This window comes from Ricinus communis, chromosome 10 (genome assembly GCF_019578655.1).
Source record: "Ricinus communis isolate WT05 ecotype wild-type chromosome 10, ASM1957865v1, whole genome shotgun sequence".
Lineage (NCBI taxonomy): Eukaryota > Viridiplantae > Streptophyta > Magnoliopsida > Malpighiales > Euphorbiaceae > Ricinus > Ricinus communis.
The window spans coordinates 20125696-20149859 of record NC_063265.1 but is presented as its reverse complement, the minus strand read 5'-3'; the positions used below and the strand labels follow the sequence as shown (position 1 = coordinate 20149859).

The window sequence follows — 24164 nt, the reverse complement described above, 5'->3', positions numbered from 1 at the left end:
TTAAAGAATGTTTTCATTCTTACAAAAGACTTTCAGCAAACTGTTATTTTAGGGACTCCGTTTATCAATTTGATAACTCCCTTCAAAGTAACAACTGCTGGAATTATTTTCAAAGCTAAAGATTCAAAGATTGTTTTCCCTTTCTTAGAAAAACCAAAAAAGAGAAATTTGAATCTTATCAAAGCTCATTCTATTTACAATTTCGAAATCAATGCCTTGATCAAAGGAAAACAGACCCATCTTTCTCATCTTCAACAAGATGTGGGTTTGAAGCGAATCCTAGATCAACTGCAAAATGATTTTATTCAAAGAAAAATTTCTGATTTTCAAATGAAGATTGAGAATGAACTCTGTTCTGATCTTCCAAATGCTTTTTGGAATCGAAAGCAACATATGGTAGATTTGCCATATGAAAATGATTTTTCAGATAAGCAAATCCCTACTAAAGCCAGACCCATCCAGATGAATGAGTCTTTAGAAAGCCATTGTAGAATCGAGATTAGAGATCTTGAGTCTAAAGGTTTGATTTCAAAGTCTAGATCACATTGGTCTTGTGCAGCTTTCTATGTCAATAAGAATAGCGAGATAGAAAGAGGAACTCCTAGGCTAGTGATCAACTACAAACCTTTGAACAAAGCTCTAAAGTGGATTAGGTATCCTATTCCCAACAAAAAAGATCTTCTTCAAAAACTGCATTCTGCATTCATCTTTTCAAAATTTGACATGAAATCAGGATTTTGGCAAATCCAGATTGATCTAAAGGATCGGTACAAAACGGCATTTACTGTTCCATTCGGTCATTATAAGTGGAATGTGATGCCTTTTGGATTGAAAAATGCTCCTTTTGAATTTCAAAAGATCATGAATGACATTTTTAATCCATTTTCAAAGTTCTGCATTGTCTACATTGATGATGTTTTAATATTTTCAAAATCCATTGAACAACATTTTAAACACTTAGAAACATTTTTCTATGTGATTAAAAAGAATGGTTTGTTGGTTTCAAAGTCTAAGATATCTCTTTTTCAAACGAAAATTAGATTTCTTGGTCATTATATCTCTCGGGGTACAATTACTCCAATTGAGAGATCTCTTGCTTTCACTTCAAAGTTTCCAAATAAAATCTTGGAGAAAACTCAACTTCAAAGATTTCTTGGTAGTTTAAATTATGTTATGGATTTTTATCCTAATTTAAACTGTCTTGCAAAGCCCCTGCATGATAGGCTAAGGAAAAACCCCCCTCCTTGGACCGATCAGCATACAAAGATAGTCCAAAATATTAAAAAATAAGTTTTGGAAATTTCATGCCTGCATCTAGCTGATCCTTCTGCATTTAAAATTGTAGAAACGGATGCATCAGAGTTAGGATATGGTGGGATTCTAAAACAAGTTTCAAATTCCAAAGAGTGTATTGTCCAGTTTACTTCTGCTCACTAGAACGATACTTAAAAGAATTATTCTACTATCAAAAAGGAAATCCTTTCGATAGTTCTTTGTATTTCAAAATTTCAAAGCGATCTTTTGAATCAAAAATTTCTTTTAAGGATTGATTGCAAGTCTGCAAAAGAAGTTTTACAAAAAGATGTCCAAAATATTGCTTCAAAGCGATTTTCACAAGCAATTACATACTGTTTTTGATTTTGAAATTGAATTTATTCGAGGAGAATCAAATTCTATTCCTGACTTTCTGACTAGAGAGTTCTTGCAAAAACAGGAATAAAAAATGCCACGAAAATCAAAGTCCAAAGAAGAAAAGTCTACGGCTAGTTCAAAGCCGGCCCAAATTCAAAGCCCAGTGAAGGAAGTTCTCCCTTCAACTTCAAAGCCCATTAGGACTTGGACTGAGATAATCCAAGAAGAAATTAATCAACCGGATCCAGTTCAACAATAAATGGATCCTTCCAATGCTGATCAAGCCCGACAAATTCAGGAATGGCTTGCTCAGCAAGACCCTGAATTCATTCAAAGGATTGAAGAATACAAAAGGCAGATGGTTCAATCCCTATCCAAACCATCTTCAAAGCAAATAATTTCAAAGACAGAAGCGACTCCAAAGTCGTCCTCCTCCTCTGCAAAGGGAAAAGGTATACTTTCTATCCCTTTTCAAAATACCGAGATAGAGATTTTCCCTCAAAATCTATCTCAAAGTTCAAACAATTTTTCAAAACCAAATTCTCAAGAAATTGTTTTAACTCAATCAAAACGTTTTAAAACAAATGAGTATTTGGAAAAACCAATTTTTCAAAATATTTTAACAGTTGAGGAAGGATTACCTTCTAAACCGGTTTCAAAGATTTTCCCTCCAGTTGGTTTTCAAACCTGGAACACTTCAAAGCCTCAGTCTTACTACCGGTCAATCCTCGAGGTTACTGGTTCCGCAAAGTTTAAACATTTTAAAAAAGACAAAACCCACAAAGACCCTGCATATTCAACATGCACAATCCAAAGAATCCTTCACCCGTCTGATTGGGGTATGGATTTACACTCTTCTCGTTCCTTTCCCACTTCTCTAAAACGAACCTATCCTTCAAATCTAAACACCTCTTTTTCCTATTGGGATTACCAGCAAGCTTGGTTCAATACCTTTCTCATTCAAAATGAAGGAAGAAGCCACTCCTGGCTCTTCTACTTCGACACCAGTCTTATCCAAACCTCCAAAATCCCCTACTGGTTCAAACAGTGGTGGAATTACTATGGTAATGTCCCTGAGACTATCATTCTAGAGGTCTTACCCCTGTTCAACCTCTTCAAAGCAAATTACAAACCCAACTCAATAGAATGGCGTTTTCCCCCGCTTCTTCTATTCTGTTCAAACTTCTTTTTGCCCTGGGTATGTGTATGGTACTTTCACTTTAATCTATTACCAGATGGTGAAATTACACTTATCCGAAGATTCAAAGTAAAATGGTGGGACAAATTCAACCACCAGGATAAACTGTCCCTTAAAGCCGTTCAAAACTTCCTTACCAAAAATAGCTTCTTGCCTCCCCCTAAAGAACAAACAACGTTCTTGGCACAAGTCATTTCTCCTTCCAAAGCTTGCTTCTCAGACAAGAAGATTTCCTGCAACTAATAAAACAGTTGTCTGAAACAGCTTCTTCCAAAGGCAAATCCAAAGCATCATCATCGTCCTCTTCCAGTGCCAGTACTGTTGCATTTGATTTGGATGATTCAAATGGAGACGATTGTTATGGGATATTCAAAATCTCATAAGGTTATCTCCTTGATAAAGCCCATGGGTTGAAAACCGGAAACGGCAACCCAAGGATCTTTGTAATGGGCTTAAAACCCATATCAAAAGCCCAAAGAGAAAAAGAAAAAGAAAAAGAAAAGGAAAAAGAAAAAGACAAAGAAAAAGAAAAGAAAAGAAAAGACAAAAGAAAAAGAAAAAGTCAAAAAAGCAAAAGAATCTTTTAAAGCATGGCCGACAACTTTCTCAAAAGGTGGTTGCCATTATCACAAGACTTCAAAGACAAGTGGAAGACAACTGGAATCATTTCTACTCCACTAACCAAAGCATCCAAAGCCCGTGAAAGGTATCCAAAGCTCCGAAACCTCTATATAAAGAGGAGACCTCCAAAGAAGAACTCAGAACTTGAAGTAGACAGCATAGAAAGATAAGCTCTTCTGTTATCTTGTTCTCATCAAAGCGAAGAAATATAAGAGTGAAAAGAGTGAGTAGAGAGAGAGAGAAATCTTGTAACTCCTCTTGTAAGTCTATATTTTCTTCTATTTCAAAATTTGACAAAGTTGTATGTTTGTTTAAAGCTTTCAAAATTGTTTATATGTCTATGTTCAAAGTCTGTTATTATTAATAAAGTAATTCAAAGTTTATCTTCTTTATCTATCTTCTTCTTGTTTCCCCATCATCAAGCGTATGCTCTGTGCTTGCCTCGTCTGAGGATCCTGCACATCAGAAACTTGCTGATCTAGATAGTTAATGCACTTCTTTAATATTTATAAAACAAGTAGTTTTTTTCTCATATAAATTCTTAAGTTCACTATAGTTTAAATAAATAACTTAAAAATTATAAAAGAATTTGTAAAGAGAGAAAAAATAAATTAATTATAGTATGTTTATTGTAATAATATTAAAATTATTAATTTATTCTACCTAAATTGAATAATTTCATATTCTATATAATTCATGAAAATAAATTTGTACACATATAGGCGACTTGATAATATAAAAATCACATCCTACTTTCAATAATAAAAATACTATTATAGCACAATTTCAAAACGTCAAATAAAAATAATATGCTACATATATAAATATTTAATTTTTCTAACTGTTAATTTATTAATTTTAGTATAATTATATATTAATTATTAATTAAAATAATTTTAATTATTTAAATACTTTGATGAATAAATAAATAAAAAAGTATATATAAAATAATTAGATTCAATTCAAAATAAGAATAAAAAGAATACAATGTATTATTTGACTTGATTAAAAATATAATAAAAATATAATTTTACTTTGAATATATATATATATATATATATATATATATATATATATATATTTCAATAAATAAATTGTTTGAAATTCATATACATTATCGAGTAATAAAATATAAATAAAAAGAAATACATCTAAAATAATCAAATTTGACCAAAAATAAGAATAAAAAGTATAATATTTTATTTAACTTGATTAAGAAACACAATAAAAGTAATATTGAACATATATTCATAGATTTTCTTAAAAAAAAAGGATCAAAATATTTTATTTATTTTTTAACTCAGGACTGAATATGTGCGAACGACATCTTGTTTGTTGCATGTAGTTTGCTGTCGTTTCTTTGGTCGCCATATTGAAGCTAAAACCCTACTGCCATCAGAAAAGAATACAATACTGCTCACTAAATCTCTGGCTCGTATGCAGCAGCAACAACAGCAAAAACAATAACAATGGGGAAATTAGAACCTCCAAAGCCCGAGAACAAAATGGAGCTATTGCAATCAGAGGTAGCTTCTTTTGCTTCCTCTCTTGGCCTCTCTTCTTCTGCTTCTCTATCTACCTCTGGTTTTAACGATACAGATTTCCGAAAATCAGGTTCCCTAAAGAAACCCAAAAAACCCTCAGACAAAAAATCCCAATTCAATGATAACGACATTAAAACTTCCCCAAAAAACCAATTTGATAAAACTTCCCAAAAGGCCAAGAATTTCAACAAAAATGAGAAAAGATCGCACTTTGAACAAAAACACAATAACAAACCAATACAAAAGGCTCCATTTTTATCACTTGATGCCAATAACAGCAGCAGCAATAGCAATAGCAATATAAAAGGTTTTGACAAGTACAAGAACCTACCAAAGTTACCATTAGTGAAAGCTAATATTTTGGGCGTATGGCATGTGGATGCGATGGAGTTTGAGAAGAAAGTTTTGGGTGGTGAAGGGAACAGCAAATTGGAGCTGAAAATGGGCGTGGAGGAATGGAAAGTCTTGGTGGAGAAGAAGAAAGAGTTAGGAGAAAGACTTATGTGGCAATATGGGCAAGACTATGAACAAAGTAGAGGGCAAAGTGGAGATATTAAAATGCTTGCTGCTACTCAGAGGTCTGGTACTGCTGCTGATAAAGTTTCTGCCTTTTCTGTTCTTGTTGGTGATAATGCTATTGCTAATTTGCGGTCACTTGATGCACTTTTAGGTAAGTGTTTTCTTAATGGTTTTTGGGTCATTTAGCCAAATTTAGTTTGAATTTCTTTGCATGCAGTAGTTCTTGTCCTCAGGTATTTACCAGTTGAAGCATTAACGATGATTGTATTATTGAATGGAATGTTGACTTGGTTAGTGTTGATAAAATTTTGGCAATTTAGTTGACAACGTTAATGATAATGTTGAAAGATGAGTTCTTTGTTTCAATTACGGTAGACAATGCACCGTTCAGTTTGATATGCATGTCAAATCAATTTAATTTATTACTTCAAATTTTTGAGGTAGCTTGTTATCTTGTATGGTTAACCTTTGCTGAATAACTACTACATAGATATTTATTAGAGAAAGTGCTGTTGAATAAGTATTAGTGTCTCATTTGATATATGACCGGACTCTTATAATAGATGCTATTTTATCTGCAAGTTGCTTAATTTCTCCTCTTATTCCCTTAATATTGCGGAGGGATTTCTTTGCTTGCGAAAGAAGGAAGGTTGTATTGTATCCTAGTTATCCTGATTGGAAGATTTTTCTTTTATATGGACGGGAAGATGGTTCAATGACTTTCAATCCCCTTCTGTACCCTCCAATACATAGAAAATGTTTATGCACAATTGGGAGAAAGGGATTGAGCATATGATTTTAATTAGTGAGCTCTCAAATATGACTTTTTGTTTTGACTTTATTTGGCTACTAATAACGTATTTTATTACCTCATTGCTTTTATTTTTAACTTTTACTGTATTGTGGTTAAAGAGCCTAGTGTTTCCAAATATTCCCACTTTGCTGAAGGAGACATATGCTTTAGTTTTTATTTATGTCCTGACGTATATAAATATTTGTTGCAGGAATGGTGACATCAAAAGTGGGAAAGCGCCATGCTCTGACAGGGTTTGAAGCACTAAAGGAACTTTTTATTTCAAGGTTGTCACCTGTCCTACGAAGTCTTTCCATCTATTTCTTTCTTTCACTTTGGCTTAAAAGTGTTGCATAATAACCAGCTTTTCCAGAATATTTTCTTATGTAAGGTCTTTGAGGTGGTCCTTGCCTACATTGTTTTCACTGTTAAATTTATTTGGATGCTGTCGATCTTTTTTTCTCTCATGATTTAATGGCCACTCTCTGAGTATGAGAAGCATCTGCCTTCTTGTTTGACCTCTTTACATATGATTCGTCACAAATGCAAACTGTGATAAGATAGTTACTCCTTATTGATGGTTTCCATTTTCACGCTGTACCATAAATCATATTACTCACTCAGGGGTTGTTGGCTGTTTTCCTTTTAACATAATAATTTAGCTGCTTCAGGGTTTAATAACTTGCTTATTTATCTTATAACCAGTTTGCTACCTGATCGGAAGCTGAAGACCCTTTTACAACGGCCTGTAAATAGTCTCCCTGAGACAAAAGATGGTTATTCTCTTTTGCTTTTCTGGTATTGGGAGGATTGTTTGAAGCTGAGGTGGGCTTCTTTGTTGTTTCACATTACTTGATTGCTGATGGCACCATTTATCTGTTCAAGACCTGAATTTGCATTACATTGTTCATTTCATTTGAAGTGTATGTTTAGTTGCATTTAGTTCAGAGTAGATGATATAAGTGCATCCATGGGTGTATATCATTGTACCTGTATCTAAACACAATTTTTGAAGTTACAGCTTGAAACAACACAGATGGAGAGACATACATGTTCTGTAATGTGGAATGTCTTTCCTTGTTATTGATTGCTTGATCTTGAGTTAGAATTTCTAGATGCACCTTAAAGTGAAGACAATTATTGCTTTTTGATGCTGCATGGTAGTTTTGAATAGCATTGCCACTTCCATGTGTTGGATATATTAAATTGAAGCAAAGCAGCAGACTGGTACACATTCTTATCCTAGGCCAGAGGATGAAAGCATTAGAGGCTGTTAAAAAGAAAAATATTTTGGTAATAGATTGAATCAGGAAGAATTTTTCTCTTTTACAATTCAACATGCTTAAATATATGTTGAATTTGGAAAACTGAAGTACTGAAAATTCATACCTTACATATTATCATAAATTTAACCCTTTTTTTTATCTAAACAATTAAAATCTCTGCTTATTTCTTACTATATTAAATTTCCTGCTACATAATGTTCTTTTGGGATATACATCTGGTAGGCTTTTGAGTTTTAACCTCAAATATCAGAATGGGGTATGAAAATGATTTGACACTTTTGTTGGTTTCCGTGATAAATTACTGGGATGTTATATATGAAATTTAATATATTGTGCTAATATGACCACTATGTTTTTGAAATGCATCTTACTATTAGGTACTCAAGTGCGCTCTTATTTACTTCAAAGGACTATTTCTAATGGACTTATATCGGTCTTCAAATATATAATCTTACCTATTCTTGTGCGCATCACTTATTTTAGGTACGAGCGTTTTGTTTCTGCACTTGAGGAAGCATCAAGAGACATGCTACCCATACTAAAAGACAAGGCATTGAAGGTTAGTCTTCCATTTTTTCTTCAAAATATCTGTGCCCACATATAAGTCAGAATCACTAATTTATCATGAGACCTGGGGGTTTGTCATGTACATCTGAGTGCCTTATTTAATAACTTGAAGAGACATGGCCAAGCCATCTCTAAGACCATTCTCTCAATTTATCCTCATGGTTCCATTTCCAACTTATAAATACTGTCATGCCTTATATGACCCTTGGGTCTTTGACACATCATCTTAGGCTATGCCCATATTAATTTGTGAATTTGATGTAGTATTGGCTGTGAAAAGTTTTATTTTATTGGTAGTTTTAAATATGTTGCTATATCTGGGTTAAGTGTGAATGATATGTTTTACTGAAACTTACCTATTTAATGATTGTGACTTCAGACCATGTATGCCTTGTTGAAAAGCAAATCAGAGCAGGAGCGCAGGTTGCTTTCTGCTCTAGTTAACAAAGTAAGTCATTGTTGTCTTTTAACCTTCTGAAATATGAAATGTGTACTTTGTTCGCCTTGAAGCTATTTGAAGTTTTCATGGTTCTTCAAGTTAATATGCAGGTGTATTATTTTGATTACTTGTAGCTAGGTGATCCTCAAAATAGGGGTGCATCTAATGCTGACTTTCACTTGTCAAACCTTTTGTCCGACCATCCAAATATGAAGGTACAACTTCTAATCTAGCCAATTAGAATCCTAAGATTTGTTTTAGCTCAATTTTAGTTAGATGACTACCTTGTCCATATCTTCTTACAGGCTGTGGTGATTGATGAAGTAGACACTTTTCTCTTTCGGCCTCATTTGGGACTCAGAGCGAAGTACCATGCTGTATGTCTTGATCATATCTTTTAATTGCTACTAGCTATATAGTTTTTGGATCCTTTCTATTTTTGGTTTCACTGAATCTAGAATTGTTTATTTAGCTCCAGACATTACTGCATTCTATATTGTTATTCTTCTCACTTCAATATGTTTCAGCATCTTTGGATTGTCATAGCATTGTGACAATGCCTTTCTAGTTATTGATAATGCAAAAGTATTCTTACAGAAGTAAGATGCATTTAGTCTTCTAGTTCTAGCCATTCTGTTTGATGAGAGTTATTTGATCATTCTTTCTCTTCCTAAGATGGCTGAAGGAAAAAGAAAGGGAACTTCAGTAGTACGTTTAGTTTTGGTCACGAAGCCCTTTAACTGTTGTGATCTTTCCCTAAATTTTTTCCTCCTCTCTTTAGGCTTGGCCATCACAACAAGCTTTACCTGTTCGGCACATTTTTTTGTTCTTTATCCTAATATTGCATTGTATATGTGCAGGTGTTTTCTGGTCATATGTAGACTACTTTTTCCCTGTTAGAGAGATGTTTAGAACTCAAACGATAGTTTACTGCTTTTGGCCCTTATTAGATTTCCCTATATGCTTTCAGGTTAACTTCTTAAGTCAAATTCGTCTAAGTCATAAAGGAGATGGACCGAAGGTGGCAAAACGTTTGGTAGATGTATACTTTGCATTATTCAAGGTATTAATGGCCTTCCTCAACTATTATGTCTCATTCAGTGACCTCTCTATGGATCATACGTTTTTCCTCTGAATGTGATTGCAATTCTAAAATGTTAGTATTTTGCATTCAAGATGAGAATAATGTTAGAAACACAAAATTAATTTACAAATCAAATTGTAGGTGCTGATTACTGAGGTGGATGGTAATCAAAAGATGGATAAAAGCAGCAAAGCAGATAATAGAAACACACCTGATCCTGCAAAGGAGAACAAAGTCAAAAGTTCATCAGAATCTCATGTTGAATTGGATTCGCGACTGCTATCAGCTCTTTTAACAGTCAGTATTTAACATTCTGTTTTTAAGATGAATGTTATTGCATGTTAGAAGAGATTGGATTAAATTGACGCTCTTATATTGTTCAAGAAATCATGCTTGCTTTCCCTGGTCAATTTCAGGGTGTCAATAGAGCATTTCCTTATGTTTCAAGCACTGAGGCTGATGACATTATTGAGGTCCAAACACCCGTGCTCTTCCGGCTGGTAAGGTCCTACTCTTTGTTATTTGTGGTGAAAGGATATTTGGTTTTTTATTTATATCTATTTGTTAATTAACATTGTTATGGTGCTTAATACCAATATTTATATTTAACTGTGCAGGTCCATTCCAATAATTTCAATGTAGGACTTCAGGCTTTGATGCTTCTTGATAAAATTTCATCTAAAAACCAGATTGTCAGTGATCGGTTTTACCGTTCTTTGTACTCAAAGCTTTTACTTCCAGCCGCCATGAATTCTTCCAAGGCAAGTGTAATTGTATTTATGCTTTTGTTTGGCAATAATGTGCATCTGCTCATGCTTAACAATGATACAAGCTTTTCAAGTTTGCAGGTTGTTTTTTCTGTTTTAGAAATTTAAACATCATAATTTTTATCTGTACCTTTAAATACGATGGTGCATCTCTTTTCAAGAAAAAAAAAATCATAGCAATTTATTTTAGAACTTCATAACTCTTTTAGTGTCATTAAACATTAAAGCCAGCTTATAGCATGGAAATGAGCAGAAACAACTGTTCCCATTTATGTTTATGCAGCTTAAATATGTTAATTGTGTAGTATGTCTGAAATAATGTGTAGTATTTTGGATGGTTTTTAAATTTATTATGCTTCGATTTTAAAAATAGTCTTGAGCTGTTTGATTATTTTGTCATCTTTTGTTTTCTTTCATTCTCCAAAGTAGCTAATCTACTCTGTGGTCTGATGCTCTAGGGCCCATAAAACTTGTTCCCTGGCATTATATCATCACTATTTTAAAATCTATTTTCAAATTATATTGGTTTAAATTCTTTTGCTTGGGTTCCTTTTAAGGTATAAGATGGCCGCTAGGGCATTGCACTGCACTTGCTATAGCATCCTGTCCTTGCTATAAATTTTGATAACGTGTGTATGATCTTTATTTCTTAACATGATCTGTTGTCAATATCAAACAGAAGTCATTCTTAAACTGCAATCGTTTTACATAATGTTCTCATTTAATTGCACTTATTTTTTACATATACTGTTGTTTATACAGGCGGAAATGTTCATTGGACTTCTTTTAAGAGCCATGAAAAGTGACGTGAACCTGAAGCGTGTTTCAGCCTTTTCAAAGCGTCTGTTGCAGGTTAGTAACTCATGACTTCAGTCTACTGGGACATCTTCTTATTAAATTATGTGAAATTCAATCCTGGTTTTCTTTTGGTTATGAGTAAATTTTTTTGTTAAAACAGTGAAAATGATGCCTGAATATGATAGGTTAATATGCCTGAAATGGCTATTTATTTGCAACAGACTCTTCTTGACCATTTCAGGTCAATACATAGTCTTTCACATTTCATAGTTTATTTATTGGTTGGACAGAGATTCCAAATGACAAATGAGGCATTAGTATTTGAGCATCGTTGTTACAGAGGATTGCTTTCTTTATTTTCTAATAATTTTTGAAAGTGATACTTTCGAATGATATTATGAAATTCCTGTAAGTGCCACTGTGCCAGGCGGTCTCTCTTACGATGCAGGGACTTATAATTTTCTGTCAGATACACTTGAGGGATTGACTATTTAGACACTTGACAGGTTTCCCTTCAGCAGCCACCTCAATATGCCTGTGGATGCCTGTTTCTCCTCTCTGAACTTCTCAAAGCAAGGCCCCCTTTATGGTAATTCTGGTTTTTCTGACTTACAGCACTTTCTGTTCTATCCTTTATATGGGCTTGTAGAATTTCTATCACATTTGCATTAAAATTTCTCATATCATGCAGGAACATGGTTATGCAGAATGAGTCGGTTGATGAAGAACTTGAACATTTTCAAGACATAGTGGAAGAAACTGATAGTGGACCTCATTCAGCAGCAAAGGCAGAAAGTAAGCTTGAATCTGTCCGTAGGGGCGACAAGGGCAAACCTACAGGTGATTCTTCAGAAAGTGAAGATTCTCCTGTCCCTAGCTCTGAGGATGATGATTCAGATGAGTCAGAAGCGGAAGAGTTATTTGCAAAAGATGGTTCAAAAGAATTTCAGGAACCCCAGGCACTGTCCAATTATAATGTTAACCAGCGCCAAATATCATCTACAGGTCCTTCCCTACCAGGAGGTTACAATCCACGGCATAGAGAGCCTTCTTACTGGTAAATTTGGGTTTTTCAACAAATTTTACATCAAATGGCGCATTTTTTTGAGAAAGATGTTAGTTATTGGGCTTTGGGGTCAATTTGCCCCCTATATTTTTCAGCCTGTAGCAATTTTCTTCAAAATTAATATCTTGGCCTATTAACCCAAGACATTCTGCAATCTGGCTAATTAATTCCAAATCTAATTTATTTGAGTACACATACATTTGAGAGCAAGTGAAATTTTTAAAAGGTGAAAAATAATATCAGTGATTTTTCTTGTTCTCCTTTCTTCTCTCGTGCTCTCTGTTTTCATCTGTTTCTTCCTTTCATGCTCTTTTGTTTCCTGTGAGAAGAATAACTGAAATTTTCATCCTTCAAATCTCTTCCTTTGACAACTTCACAAAATAGGCACCATAATTATCTTTTGCCAGAGAGGAGCATAGGCTGTTGCAAGGTTAGAGTAATTGGTAATACCCAGGGACAGGAGACAAGAACCATTTTTTTTTTTTTTTCCTTTTCTGCATATTAACAGCTGAAATAGAAGTAATTCGCTGGTTTAAAAGGTCTTCATGAGAAATTTTGATTTGAGTTTGAAATTGAATGTGGTGTTTGAGAAGAGAGAGAGTGGTGGTGTTTAGGGTTGAGTATGAGAGGGAGGGTTTTGTTGTTTGGTTATATTATTGGATGAGAGGAGAAAATATTGTTTGGGAGGTTATGATAATAGTGTTGTTAGGAGTTCTAAAGGTTTAGAGTGGAGGTTATTCCCTATCCTAATATTAAGGAAGAGATTGGGGGGTTGGGGAGTCTGCGGCTGATTTTGGTGAAATGGATATACCCATATGGATTTGTTGCCGGTTTAAAGTAGGGTCAATGCAGGTTTTGACCTGTGAAATTTTGTTTCTTATTCATCGTCACCATTGCCATAATCATCACATGTTCTGTCTGTTTCTTTTTTCCTTTCTTTCTTTTTGTTGCTGTTTATGAAATTCAATGTAGTGGCTCTGGGGACACCATATTTCAGAATGCAAAAACCAGACCTTTGTTTTGGTTATTTCGGTTTGGTTTTGTCTTTTTCTGTAGAGCTCCATCCATTGTATTGTTGTTCTTGTCTGATGAAAGACAATCTGAGTCTACAAATTTTTTTCCTCAATTTTGTTCAATCTCTTCCCATGATCATTCTGAAACTTACTTTTAATTTTTAAAGTACCATCTTATATAGTATTAGTTTTCTTTTATGCAAATTTAAACTTTTTCCATTCAATAGAATAGCGCATATTTCATCACATGGGTATTTAGGTGTCCCAGATTAGGGCGAATTGACCATATTGCGAAATGTCTTGGGATAATCTTAGGAGAAAATTGCTCCTGGCTGCAAAGTATAGGAGGGGAATTGACTCTTAAACCATAGTTATTGATTTGAATGGAAGAAAAAAAGATGTTTTATCATTTTGTTCCTTTTCATATGCAAGTTGCCTGTTAGGTAACTTAAGTCAACCCCTTAAATCTTCCATATTTCTTTTCCTAATAGAATTTTAACTCATATTATAATTGTATTAATATCTTGTGGATTGATAGTAATGCGGATCGTGCAAGCTGGTGGGAGCTGATGGTACTTGCTTCTCATGCGCACCCATCTGTTGCTACCATGGCTGGGACACTTCTATCTGGGGCTAATATTGTTTACAATGGGAACCCACTGAATGATCTATCGCTTACTGCTTTTCTAGACAAGTTCATGGAGAAGAAACCGAAGCAGACAACATGGCATGGTGGCTCCCAAATTGAACCAGCGAAGAAGGTCAGCTTAAACCTTGTTAGCAGTGACTTCTTTTTGCCTTGATATTGGTCACACTTTCTTTCTACATGAATATTACAGATGTCTTGACTATTTCTTTAGTGTTTAAAGGCCGCCATTGATTATCAACAAGCAATTGTCTACTCTGTTATTAATGCTGGCGCATTTCATTTTTCCTCAGCTCGACATGAACAATCATTTAATTGGATCAGAAATTCTTTCATTGGCTGAAATGGATGTGCCTCCTGAAGATTTGGTTTTTCACAAGTTCTATGTGAATAAAATGAACTCCTCGAAGCCAAAGAAGAAGAAAAAGAAGAAGGCAGCTGAAGATGAAGCAGCTGAAGAGCTTTTTGATGTGGGTGATGACGATGGAGTAGATGGTGCTGATGAGAGTGATAATGAAGAGATTGAGAATCTGTTGGATTCTGCTAATCTTTCTTTGGAAGCTGATGGCGAATATGATTATGATGATTTGGACCAAGTTGCCAACGAAGACGACGATGACTTGATTGGTGATGTCAGTGATGTAGAGATGGATTTGCCCTCTGATATGGGAGAAGCTTTTGATGGCATTGCTGATGGTGATAAAAGCGATGATGTTGAAGCTATCGACATTGGGGATGCAGATGACGGTAGTAATGATGAGGATGGATATGATAACCGGAAAAGAAAAAGAAAATCTGGTGGTAAGGTGGGTGCATCACCATTTGCAAATCTTGAAGATTATGAGCACTTATTAAATGAGGACAGTCCCACAGAAAAGAAATCTCTGAAAAAGAGAAAGCCAAAATCAGGAAAGAAGTGGAAATCCGAGTGATGATGCCTCAATTCACAATGTCATGAAGTATCAGGATACAATAATCTGTCGCCTTGTTTAGCAGGAAACAGCATAGATGACAGTGCTCCAAGAGGTTGGTTTATGAGACACTATGAGGCTTCTATTTAAGCTGCTAATTTATTGAAGGGCTGGTTAATTTTGATTGAGCAACCAGCGGGGCAATAGTGAGAAAACAATGCATAAAAATGTTTGTACAAGGACTTCGCAAGTTCTTTTCTACTTGTGGTTATTCATCGTTCAGTATAGCAATTAATCTTTGCTTTGCCTAGTTCATTGGCCAAATTTGAGAACAATTTTTGTTTGAAATTTTATTTGTCCATTTTTATGGATTTAGCTGCTTGCTATACTTGAGATAGTTCTTTCATCTGTTGATGATCTAAAAACATGAAGATTTTAATCATTTTTAACACTTTTATTCGGTGTTTTTTTAACTTTTTTTAATATTTTATTTTTGATTTAATCTAGTAAATACTTAATTTCTATTTTTTAATAATATTAAATCACATGTTAAAAAGTGTTTAAATATCATAATACATTAAAAATTTACAGTGAATTGTAGTGTTGCTTTAGTACTTGTTCCTTCCTTTTGCTCACTAACATAAAAATGAAATACGAAAAGGGTCAACACGAAAAGCTAAGAGTCAGGTAACTGCATCGGCAAGGTCTGAACTCACTGCTAACTTTTTTAATTAATTGATATAAAACAAATCCAACCAGAACATTTGTAATGTTAAGTTCATTGGTGCATAAAATATCAGCTGGAATTGAAATAAACTCCGTCAGTAGCTGACATCACTCTGCCTACTTCATCAGTGATTCAAGTTTCTGTAACCAATTCACATATTGACCTTGCTCTTTTTGGTTTAGATGCAAGAGGAGGAAATTAGTAAGACTTTCACTGATTCCCTTGGCTACTAGGTACTCTTTGAGTGCAGCTTGTAAATGAGGGTCCAAGGTGCTGTAAAGACAGAAAATAAACAAAAAGAAATACAATATGATTTACCAAAATAATTGCATATACCTTGTGCTAGCAGTGTAGAAACATAAGTTGGTGATTACAGTAATACCTACAAGCAGGACTCAGTTATAGGAAAGAATTTTAAGTATATGATTACGTTGAAGAGTATTCATATCCATATTTACCAGCTCTGAGTGAGTTTCCATGAAATATTGTTTACTTTGTAATCACTAACTTGATAGGGATAAGAGTAGAGCAGATTTACAGATGATTAAAGTTGGTAGATGATAAAATTAAATACGATGGATATTTTAAATTCAGAAATACACCACAGGTCAAATATCACCCAGTATAACATCGACATTAATCTAACTAATTATTTGTTAAGAAATTTTTCATATTATGCCTGTCATCTTTCTTTCGAGAAAGTGGCATAGCACCAGCTATAACTAACAATAGATAGCATCAGATTCAGATAAAAACTACTCTACATTGGAGGAATTAAGCATCCAGAATCCAAGCTGGAGATGGGCTACAAAGCTCTCCCACCATCCAGGGTTCTAAAAAACGCTTCTCCTAGTCAGAAACTAAATTAACATACAAGCACAGAACTCTAATTTCCAGCTCAAGCCCCTCATGCCACATTCCTATGAAGAAGAACGCTCAAACATAGACATGGTTACAATGAAGCACAATTGTGAATGTCCGAGACTGAAGCATACATCCTACAATGCTCTTGTTATTCACTTCTGTTCCTTATTAAATCTACAGTTAGACCTCATACACTTACTCCAAAAACAGGGTCGATGCAACATGCTAACACTATAGACACACATAAAATACAAGCAACTTATTACACTAGGATGTAAAAACTTTGATTAAAAAAAATTAATAAAATGGGCATAGAGCAGGGTTTACCTGAACAAGGGGCCTCTATAGGCAGAGGGACTAGGGGAGGTTGTTGATTGAAGATAATAGGCATTAAGGATGTTAAAATGAGACCCAGTGATCAGTTTCTCAGAAACTCCACAATCAAACTGCAACATAGAGTTCAAGCCAGGCTTTCTCACACACACCTTCATCATAACATCCCCTCTAAAAGAACCATCTTCCCTAATTGATTTTGGACCCACCAAAGCAGAAACAGCAACTTCTTCACCCGACTCACAATTTGTTCTCAAGAAAATATCTTGCGACTCTGATGAATCGTAATCCACAACAAAATCTCCCAAATATCCACTTCTATTCTCCTGTAACCATATCAATAATACATGTAATACAATGTCAACAAGATACCCAATTTTCTGGAAATTGTCAAACTCAGACACAACTTAGAAAGCATTGGAAAAAAAAAAAAAAAAAAAAGAACCTTTTGAATGCTAAAGGGTAATGGGTCGGTTTTATTTTTATTTTTACAGTAAACCCATTATCAAAAATTGCATGTGATCACAAAGTTTCAGTCTTCTGTCATTGCTTACATATAAGTGTACAAATGATCAAATATGCAGTTAAAAGGAGAGTAGATTTGAGAGAGAGAGAGAAGAAAGAGACCTGAAAGGGAGGAGAAGAAATTTCATGTTTGATTTCAGATTGCAAGACCTTGAGCAAGTGAACATCTTCAAGTGCCTTACAACCTCGTCGCAAGATTTGGGTCGGTCGAGGCATTCTCGCTGCGCTTTAGCTTCCAAGTCCCACTGCAGTGCTGCCTTCTTCTTCTTCTTCTTCTTCTACTACTACTACTACTACATTGTTTCTTAATCCTTCCACTCCAAAGATTGGGGGCCTTTAGTCTTTGTGGCCAAACTTGTGCTCAATACCCATATGCTACCACTTTATATGGCCCATTTTGTATTTGACTCTCATTAACAATACAAATTGTTCTTATCAAAAAGTAAAAAGTAAAAATAGTAGAAAGTATTAATAATGTCAAAAAGATAAAAAATAATATAAAATAGATACAATTTTTTATTCATTATAAATATAATGAAGCTTAAGTTTTTCTAAAAATAAAGAAAGCATAAATTATATAATAATGATAACTAGCTTTTTGTTCATCGAGACGTTTGTAATAGATAATTTGATTGAAATTATAAAAATTATAATTTTTTCATTAATGTGCTTTGCCTGTAATTTTATTAAATATATTTATTAAGGATTTTATATACATGTAAGCAATATTATTAATAGATTACCAGTTAAAAATGTACTTATTTTAATTATAAGATTAGTATAAAAATTATAGATAACTTATTCTAAGAATAGCATATTATTTAACTAATTTTCTACTAAATACTTATATTTATTATTAAATGATATAAATATTATAGATTTACTAAAAATTATCAAATAATTTTAATTCTAGAAAATAGAAATTTAATTATATTATTTAATATATTAATTTATAAATTAGAAAATAATTATAGTTCTAAAAAATATAATATTAAAATTAGTATTTTTAATATTATATTAAGTGATAATTAGTTTTTTAAATATATAATAATTTTTCTAACCTTAAAAATATCAACTATATTTATAGTATTGATTTACATAATATAAATTAATTAATAAATTTTGAAATAACTTTTATATTATATTATTAATAAAATCTTAAAATATTAAAACTTTTTAAAAATACAATTAAAAATTTAATTTATTATATTATAATTTTAAATATAATATTAAGAATTATACAAAATTGAATTCCATAAATAACTATACATACACTTGGAAGTTAAAATTTTATATATTAAAATAAATAATATAATACTAATAAATTTTTATGTCTTAAAATTTAATATATACATATAAATTATAAATAAGACAGACTAATTCCGTTCGGGATTGGAATTAGCTATAGAACAAAAGGTTTTGAATCAAAATTATATAATAGTATTAAAGTTTCTCTTATTTCATGTTTATAAACTATTTTATTTTATTTATTATAGTTGCCGAGTCATCACTTCCATTATACTATTAATAAATTACACTCTAAAAAATATAATATTATGGATCCAAAATCAAATTATATATTTATTTTAATAATTCACGTTACATATCCCATAAAAAATGAATTTATTTTTTACAATTATTTTATTATTTTTGAAAATGATTTATCAACTTCTGAAAAATCTTACTTCCCAAAAATTTATTTATTTTCTATTAAATAAATACTATAAATCTTCAACAAATAAAATTATACTATTTATGGTTCCCAAAAATAATATACTGTTATTTTCTACCAATTATATAAAAATAAAATTTAAAATAAAAATAACTACATAAAATAAATCACGTAAAATAAAAAACTAATAATGGAATAACATATTATTTTTGTATTATTTTAATAAATTGAGTTGAGTTTAAAAAATTAAAAAGGTGTATTTGCAGAGTTGACAGCCTTTTTGCAAAAAGTCCCGTAATTGTACGTGTAGTAACCAATGTTTTTGAATCCGGTCGGAATTTCGGTCATACCAAATGGTCAAAGGTTGAATTGAAGTGGAACCGGATCGAACCCATATTTTTTAAATACATATTAAATATTTTATAAAATTATAAAATTAATAATTTTTATGATATAATTATAAATATCTTAAATTACATCAAATTTAATAAATTTTATTAACATTATAATAAAATTAACAGATTCAATGTAGCAACATATTTAAGAATTTAATTGACTTTTTGAATCTAAAATAATTTTTCTTAAGAAGATTATAATTTTATAATTAATAAAAAATCACATAAATAATACAAGAAAATTATCTATTATTTAAAATAAAATCTTGTATAGGTAAAAAGTTAATATAAGAAGCAGTTTTTTAAAAGTTATTTAATAAATATTGATTATTCTATTATTGAAAAATTAATTACATAGGAAATGAATATAAAAGATAAGTTTTGTAATAAAACATCAATAATATTAATTTGGTTTATTGGTTAAATTCCTTTTATTCTAATCTGAACGGTCAAAGGTTCAAATTTTAGGTTGCAACATTTAATTTTTTTTTTATATTAAAGTTGACCCATTTAAATCTTGTGAGCGATGACCAGATTACCGGATCACCAGTTGACTCGACCAGGTTGTCGGTTTTAGACGAATTAATATAAAAATGAGTTTTAGAGCTGATCGAATTAGAACAAGTTTTGGTTTACGGTTCAACCAGTTCAACCGGCTAGGGCCGAGCCGGATTTGATAACTATGGTAGATACACACAGAATGAGAATTTCAATATATTACATTCCTACTAAAGAATATTGCACCCTCGTTACAGTCCATTGTAAACGCCTAATCTAATCTAAATATTAAAGATAGTTTTATAAAAATATTAATTAAAGATAAAATACACAATCTATAGATATCGAACTATAATTTCCTAAAATAATTTTATAACAATTGAGTGTATTTATTTTGAATAATGGAAATTTATGTATTTAAGCTTAAAACCTCAATAAATTTTTTCTTTTTTTCAGTGAACCCTCTAAGGTACCGTAGAAAACAACAGCTAAATGGATGTTCAGTGGTGATTTTCTAGATGATGAAGAAACTAATTTGTATTTAGAATATTTAGATGTTGTGATTACATTTTAGATTACATCTTGATAAATTTAGTGTTTTGATGTAATGTATTTCTTTATAAAAACTGAAATCTCATTGTTCATTGAGTTAGAGTGTAACAATTTAAGAACTTACATTTAAATATTTATGTTTTCTTATGTTTTATTTTTTTTCTCAACTATAAATCTAATACCATTTACTTACTAGAGCAATATATGGGAGTGTAAATTGCAAACTTGAACAAATACAGATTTTAAATTTCTTATTGTCAAATTTATATGCATTTTACTACCCAATATATAAATTTTATGTGGTAAAAATATGAAATAATAGTAACCATTTTTAGAATAGGATTACAAAAGAAATTCCAACATGTTTTGGAGTGCCGTACATTTTGTTTCAATTCAACAGTTATGAAGCATATTTAGCCTCCAAATGCCATAATAATAATGCAAGCACACTACCTCAAGGCCAGTCTGGTGGACGAGTTTCACCGGATACTTTAATAAATCCGTTCCTTATAATTCATGAATACTCATTTATTCTTATGTACATATGATATGTTATTATGTAAAATTTTTATATTTATTTGTTAGTGATATAAGGTTCGTTATACTACAAAAAAGGAATTTATTCCATTTCAAAAATAAATTTATTTTAAAATTATGAACAATACGATGAACCTGTACAATGAACCTCAATGTTCTATATAGTAAACCTATTATTTTTAAGCAATAAAGCCATTATCATATTTTAAAAGAAAAGATTAAAGCTTGTAGAATCTGATTTGAAAGTCTCAAAAATGGAGAGAAAATCTTTTTTAGAACGATTTATCTCACTATTGTCTACAGTTGTTTGAGCCATGGTTAGTTTTGAGGATTTTAATTCAGTCATTTTAGCAAATAAAGTCAGCAATTCAGCTAGTTTTTCTATCAGACGCAGTGCTCATTTCTGCAATTGGATTTTTGACGAAGGTTTTGGTTGACTTAGGATTTACTAGTTCTCTTTTGCATGGTCAAGAAATAACAATATCACTTATGTTAGAAGTGCTAGGCTTTATAGGGCTCTTTACAACGACGTTTGGCATGGTTTATACCTAACGCTGGGGTCTCCCATTTGCTCAGGTGCTCTTCTGATCATAATCCTTTATTGGTTGACCTAAATTCAGAGGTTAGTGTTCATATCCCTAGACTATTTCGTATGGAAGTAACTTGGTTTACAAATAGTGTTTTTTTTTTTTTACAAAGTAGTTGACAAGAATTGTGCTGATCTTACTGTTGTTCTTAAAGAGTAGAATTCCAATATCCTTGAAAATATTTTAAGCAGAAAAGAAGATTATAGGCTTGAATTGAAGAGGTCTAAAGGAAATTTGTTCCTTCGCCAAATCACAGGCTACACTTCCTTGATACTAAGTTGCGCAGAGAATTAGACGTTGTTCTTAAGCATGAGGAGATTTTCTGGTTTTAAAATTTGCGAGAAGAGTGAATTCATTCTAGAGATAAGAATACCAAAATTTTTCATCTCTCCGCTCTTATCCAACATAGTAAGTCTCATATAGCAAGACTTAAAGACAATAACAATAATATGGTGTGGGATCAAGAGCAGCTTCAAAGGATAACTCATTATCTTTACTCGAGCCTTTATTCTAGTTTTCTAGTGTCTTTGGCCAGGTCTGATGCTCTCCCTTCGGGATGTTTTCCTAGGTTGGATCCTCACCAAGTTGAGGAGTTGAGTAGGCCTTTTTCCGTTGACGATATTAAGACTGCATAATTTGATGTCTCCTTTTAAGGCACCTAGGCCAGATGGATTTCAAGCTAATTTCTTCCAAAAGTTCTGGTCAGTTATTGGTGTCTCAGTTTGTAATTTTGCTCTCCAATTTTTAAGACAAGTGTGATGCCCAAGCACATTAATGATATCTTACTGGTTCTGATTCTAAAAATCCACATGCTTGAGTATTTGAAGCAGTTGCATCCCATCAATTTATGCAATGTTTTATATAAATTGCTTACAAAAATCATGGCCAATCGTATGAAGCCAATTCTTCCCTGCACTATTTGTCCTAATCAATCTAGTTTATTCTTGGGTGCAAAATAACAAATAATATCGTCATGTTTCAGGAGGTCATCCATTCTATGCATTCCAAGAAAAGTGGTTTAGGTCTCATGGCGATTAAAATCCACTTGGAAAAAGCATCTGATAGATTATTTTAAGATTTTATTCTTAATACTCCTGGCGAGACTGGTTCCGGTGATATATGGATCAAAAATATCTATTCTTGCTTATATTTTGTTTCAATTTCGGTTCTATGAAATAGTGTTCAAATTGAGAAGTTCAAGCCTTCATAAGGTGTCAGACAAGGAGATCCAATCGATTTTTATTTATTTATTCTTTATGTTGAGCGGCTTTCTCATCTTATTAATAAAAGGGTTAATGATGGCAGTTGGCATCCTATCAGAGTTTCAAGAATAGGGTCTGATCTTTCACATCTTTTTTTTGCTGATGATATAGTGCTTTTAACAGAAGCTTGAGTGGACCAGATGCAAGTGATTTTGAGCTGCCTTGATATTTTCTGCACAATGTCTAGAAAACGTGTTAATTTTTCTAAGTCAAGCATTTTTATGTCTAGGAATGTTGTTTCAAACCTCATCGAAGAGTTATCCTCTATGTTTGGAATTACGTTGGTCTCTAATATAGGCAAATACCTTGGTATGCAGATTGTTCATGGGCCGTTATCAAGGCAGAATTTTAGTCATGTTTTAGATCGTGTTCATGGTCGTCTAGCTGGATGGAAATCTAGGATTTTATCTCTAGTGCTATGTCAGTTCAATCAGTCCTTATGAGTATTCCTTCATATTCAATGCAGACTTTGGCTTTGCTTATCTCGGTGTGTAATGAGGTAGAGAGAATATGTAGATGTTCCTTTGAGGAGGAGAAGTTAATGGGCGAAGGAAAATGAGTTTAGTTAACTGGAGCATTGTGTCTCTTTCAAAAGATTTTGGTGGTCTTGGCATTCGGAACATGCAGATGTTTTACATGGCTTTGCTAGCTAAGCTTGGATGGAGATTGGCTAATGAATTTGACTCTTTATGGGCTCAAGTTATTGGTAATAAGTACTTCAAAGCGGACTGGTCTGTATTGGGGATATCTCATCGTCCTCATGCCTTGACTACGTGGCAAGGCTTAGTGAAAGCCTCTAGGGTGTTGGCAAAAGGCTAGCACATGAAAGTTGGTAATGGTTAGAACACTTGGTTCTAGTTGGATCCTTGGCTCATGTCATATCCTCTAATAACTGTCATTATTGCTAATGTTGATCTAATGGAGAAACTTAAGATGGTATATGATTATTGGATTTATGGAGAAGGCTGGAATTGAAATTTGTTGTGTAGTCTGCTTCCTCCCCGTATTAAAACTAATCTTGCTGCCTTTTATGTTAGAGCAAATGTTGATTCCTTAGATGGGATCTACTGAGCTGGTTCCACAAATAATCTTTTTTCGGTTAAATCAACATATGATTTGCAAAGGCTTGGTGACTCAGCGGCCATTGATTTTAATTGGAAAAGTATTTGGAAGATGCATGTTCCTCAAAGAATTCTTATATTCCTCTGGTTGTGCTGTTGTTCTATGTGAAATCAAAATTGATTCACTAGAGGTATTGTTGATACTCCTATATATGTTATTTGTAACTCTTCAGTTGAGTCTCCTATGCACGTGCTTCGGGACTGTAG

The 24164-nt window shown here is 32.7% G+C and overlaps 2 protein-coding genes across 3 annotated transcripts; one reads left to right on the top strand and one right to left on the bottom strand.

Annotated features, from left to right (window-relative positions):
- The first annotated feature begins 4842 nt into the window (after positions 1-4842).
- LOC8271801 (protein SLOW WALKER 2) lies at positions 4843-15341 on the top strand. The gene is made up of 16 exons (XM_048380209.1): positions 4843-5665; positions 6519-6594; positions 7013-7132; positions 8077-8152; positions 8540-8608; positions 8734-8814; positions 8905-8976; positions 9570-9662; positions 9825-9980; positions 10100-10183; positions 10301-10444; positions 11213-11302; positions 11755-11837; positions 11940-12305; positions 13866-14088; positions 14267-15341. The coding sequence occupies exons 1-16, from the start codon at positions 4921-4923 to the stop codon at positions 14903-14905; spliced, it is 3117 nt and encodes a 1038-aa protein (XP_048236166.1). The 5' UTR covers positions 4843-4920; the 3' UTR covers positions 14906-15341.
- A 245-nt stretch (positions 15342-15586) lies between these two features.
- LOC8271802 (uncharacterized protein At2g39795, mitochondrial) lies at positions 15587-17690 on the bottom strand. Of its 2 annotated transcripts, none has more exons than XM_002532086.3 (3): positions 17436-17686; positions 16803-17134; positions 15587-15884 (listed from the first exon to the last, which is right to left on the bottom strand). In XM_002532086.3, exons 1-3 carry the CDS (start codon positions 17547-17549, stop codon positions 15728-15730), a joined length of 603 nt encoding a protein of 200 aa, XP_002532132.1. In that variant the 5' UTR covers positions 17550-17686; the 3' UTR covers positions 15587-15727. The 2 variants fall into 2 exon arrangements, with proteins under 2 accessions (XP_002532132.1, XP_048236167.1); XM_048380210.1 differs by lacking the exon at positions 15587-15884 and adding an exon at positions 16355-16706 and having other exon boundaries at positions 17436-17690.
- Positions 17691-24164: the final 6474 nt, after the last annotated feature.

Excerpts from the sequence above, each read along its gene's own strand:
- LOC8271801 (XM_048380209.1), top strand. The coding sequence starts at position 4,921 with ATGGGGAAATTAGAACCTCCAAAGCCCGAGAACAAAATGGAGCTATTG. Across the intron at positions 7,133-8,076 it reads GAGGATTGTTTGAAGCTGAG|GTACGAGCGTTTTGTTTCTG; the intron begins GTGGGCTTCTTT and ends CACTTATTTTAG. Across the intron at positions 8,153-8,539 it reads TAAAAGACAAGGCATTGAAG|ACCATGTATGCCTTGTTGAA; the intron begins GTTAGTCTTCCA and ends TTGTGACTTCAG.
- LOC8271802 (XM_002532086.3), bottom strand. The coding sequence starts at position 17,549 with ATGCCTCGACCGACCCAAATCTTGCGACGAGGTTGTAAGGCACTTGAA. Across the intron at positions 17,135-17,435 it reads TTTCTTCTCCTCCCTTTCAG|GAGAATAGAAGTGGATATTT; the intron begins GTCTCTTTCTTC and ends ATATGGTTACAG. Across the intron at positions 15,885-16,802 it reads TATAGAGGCCCCTTGTTCAG|CACCTTGGACCCTCATTTAC; the intron begins GTAAACCCTGCT and ends CTGTCTTTACAG.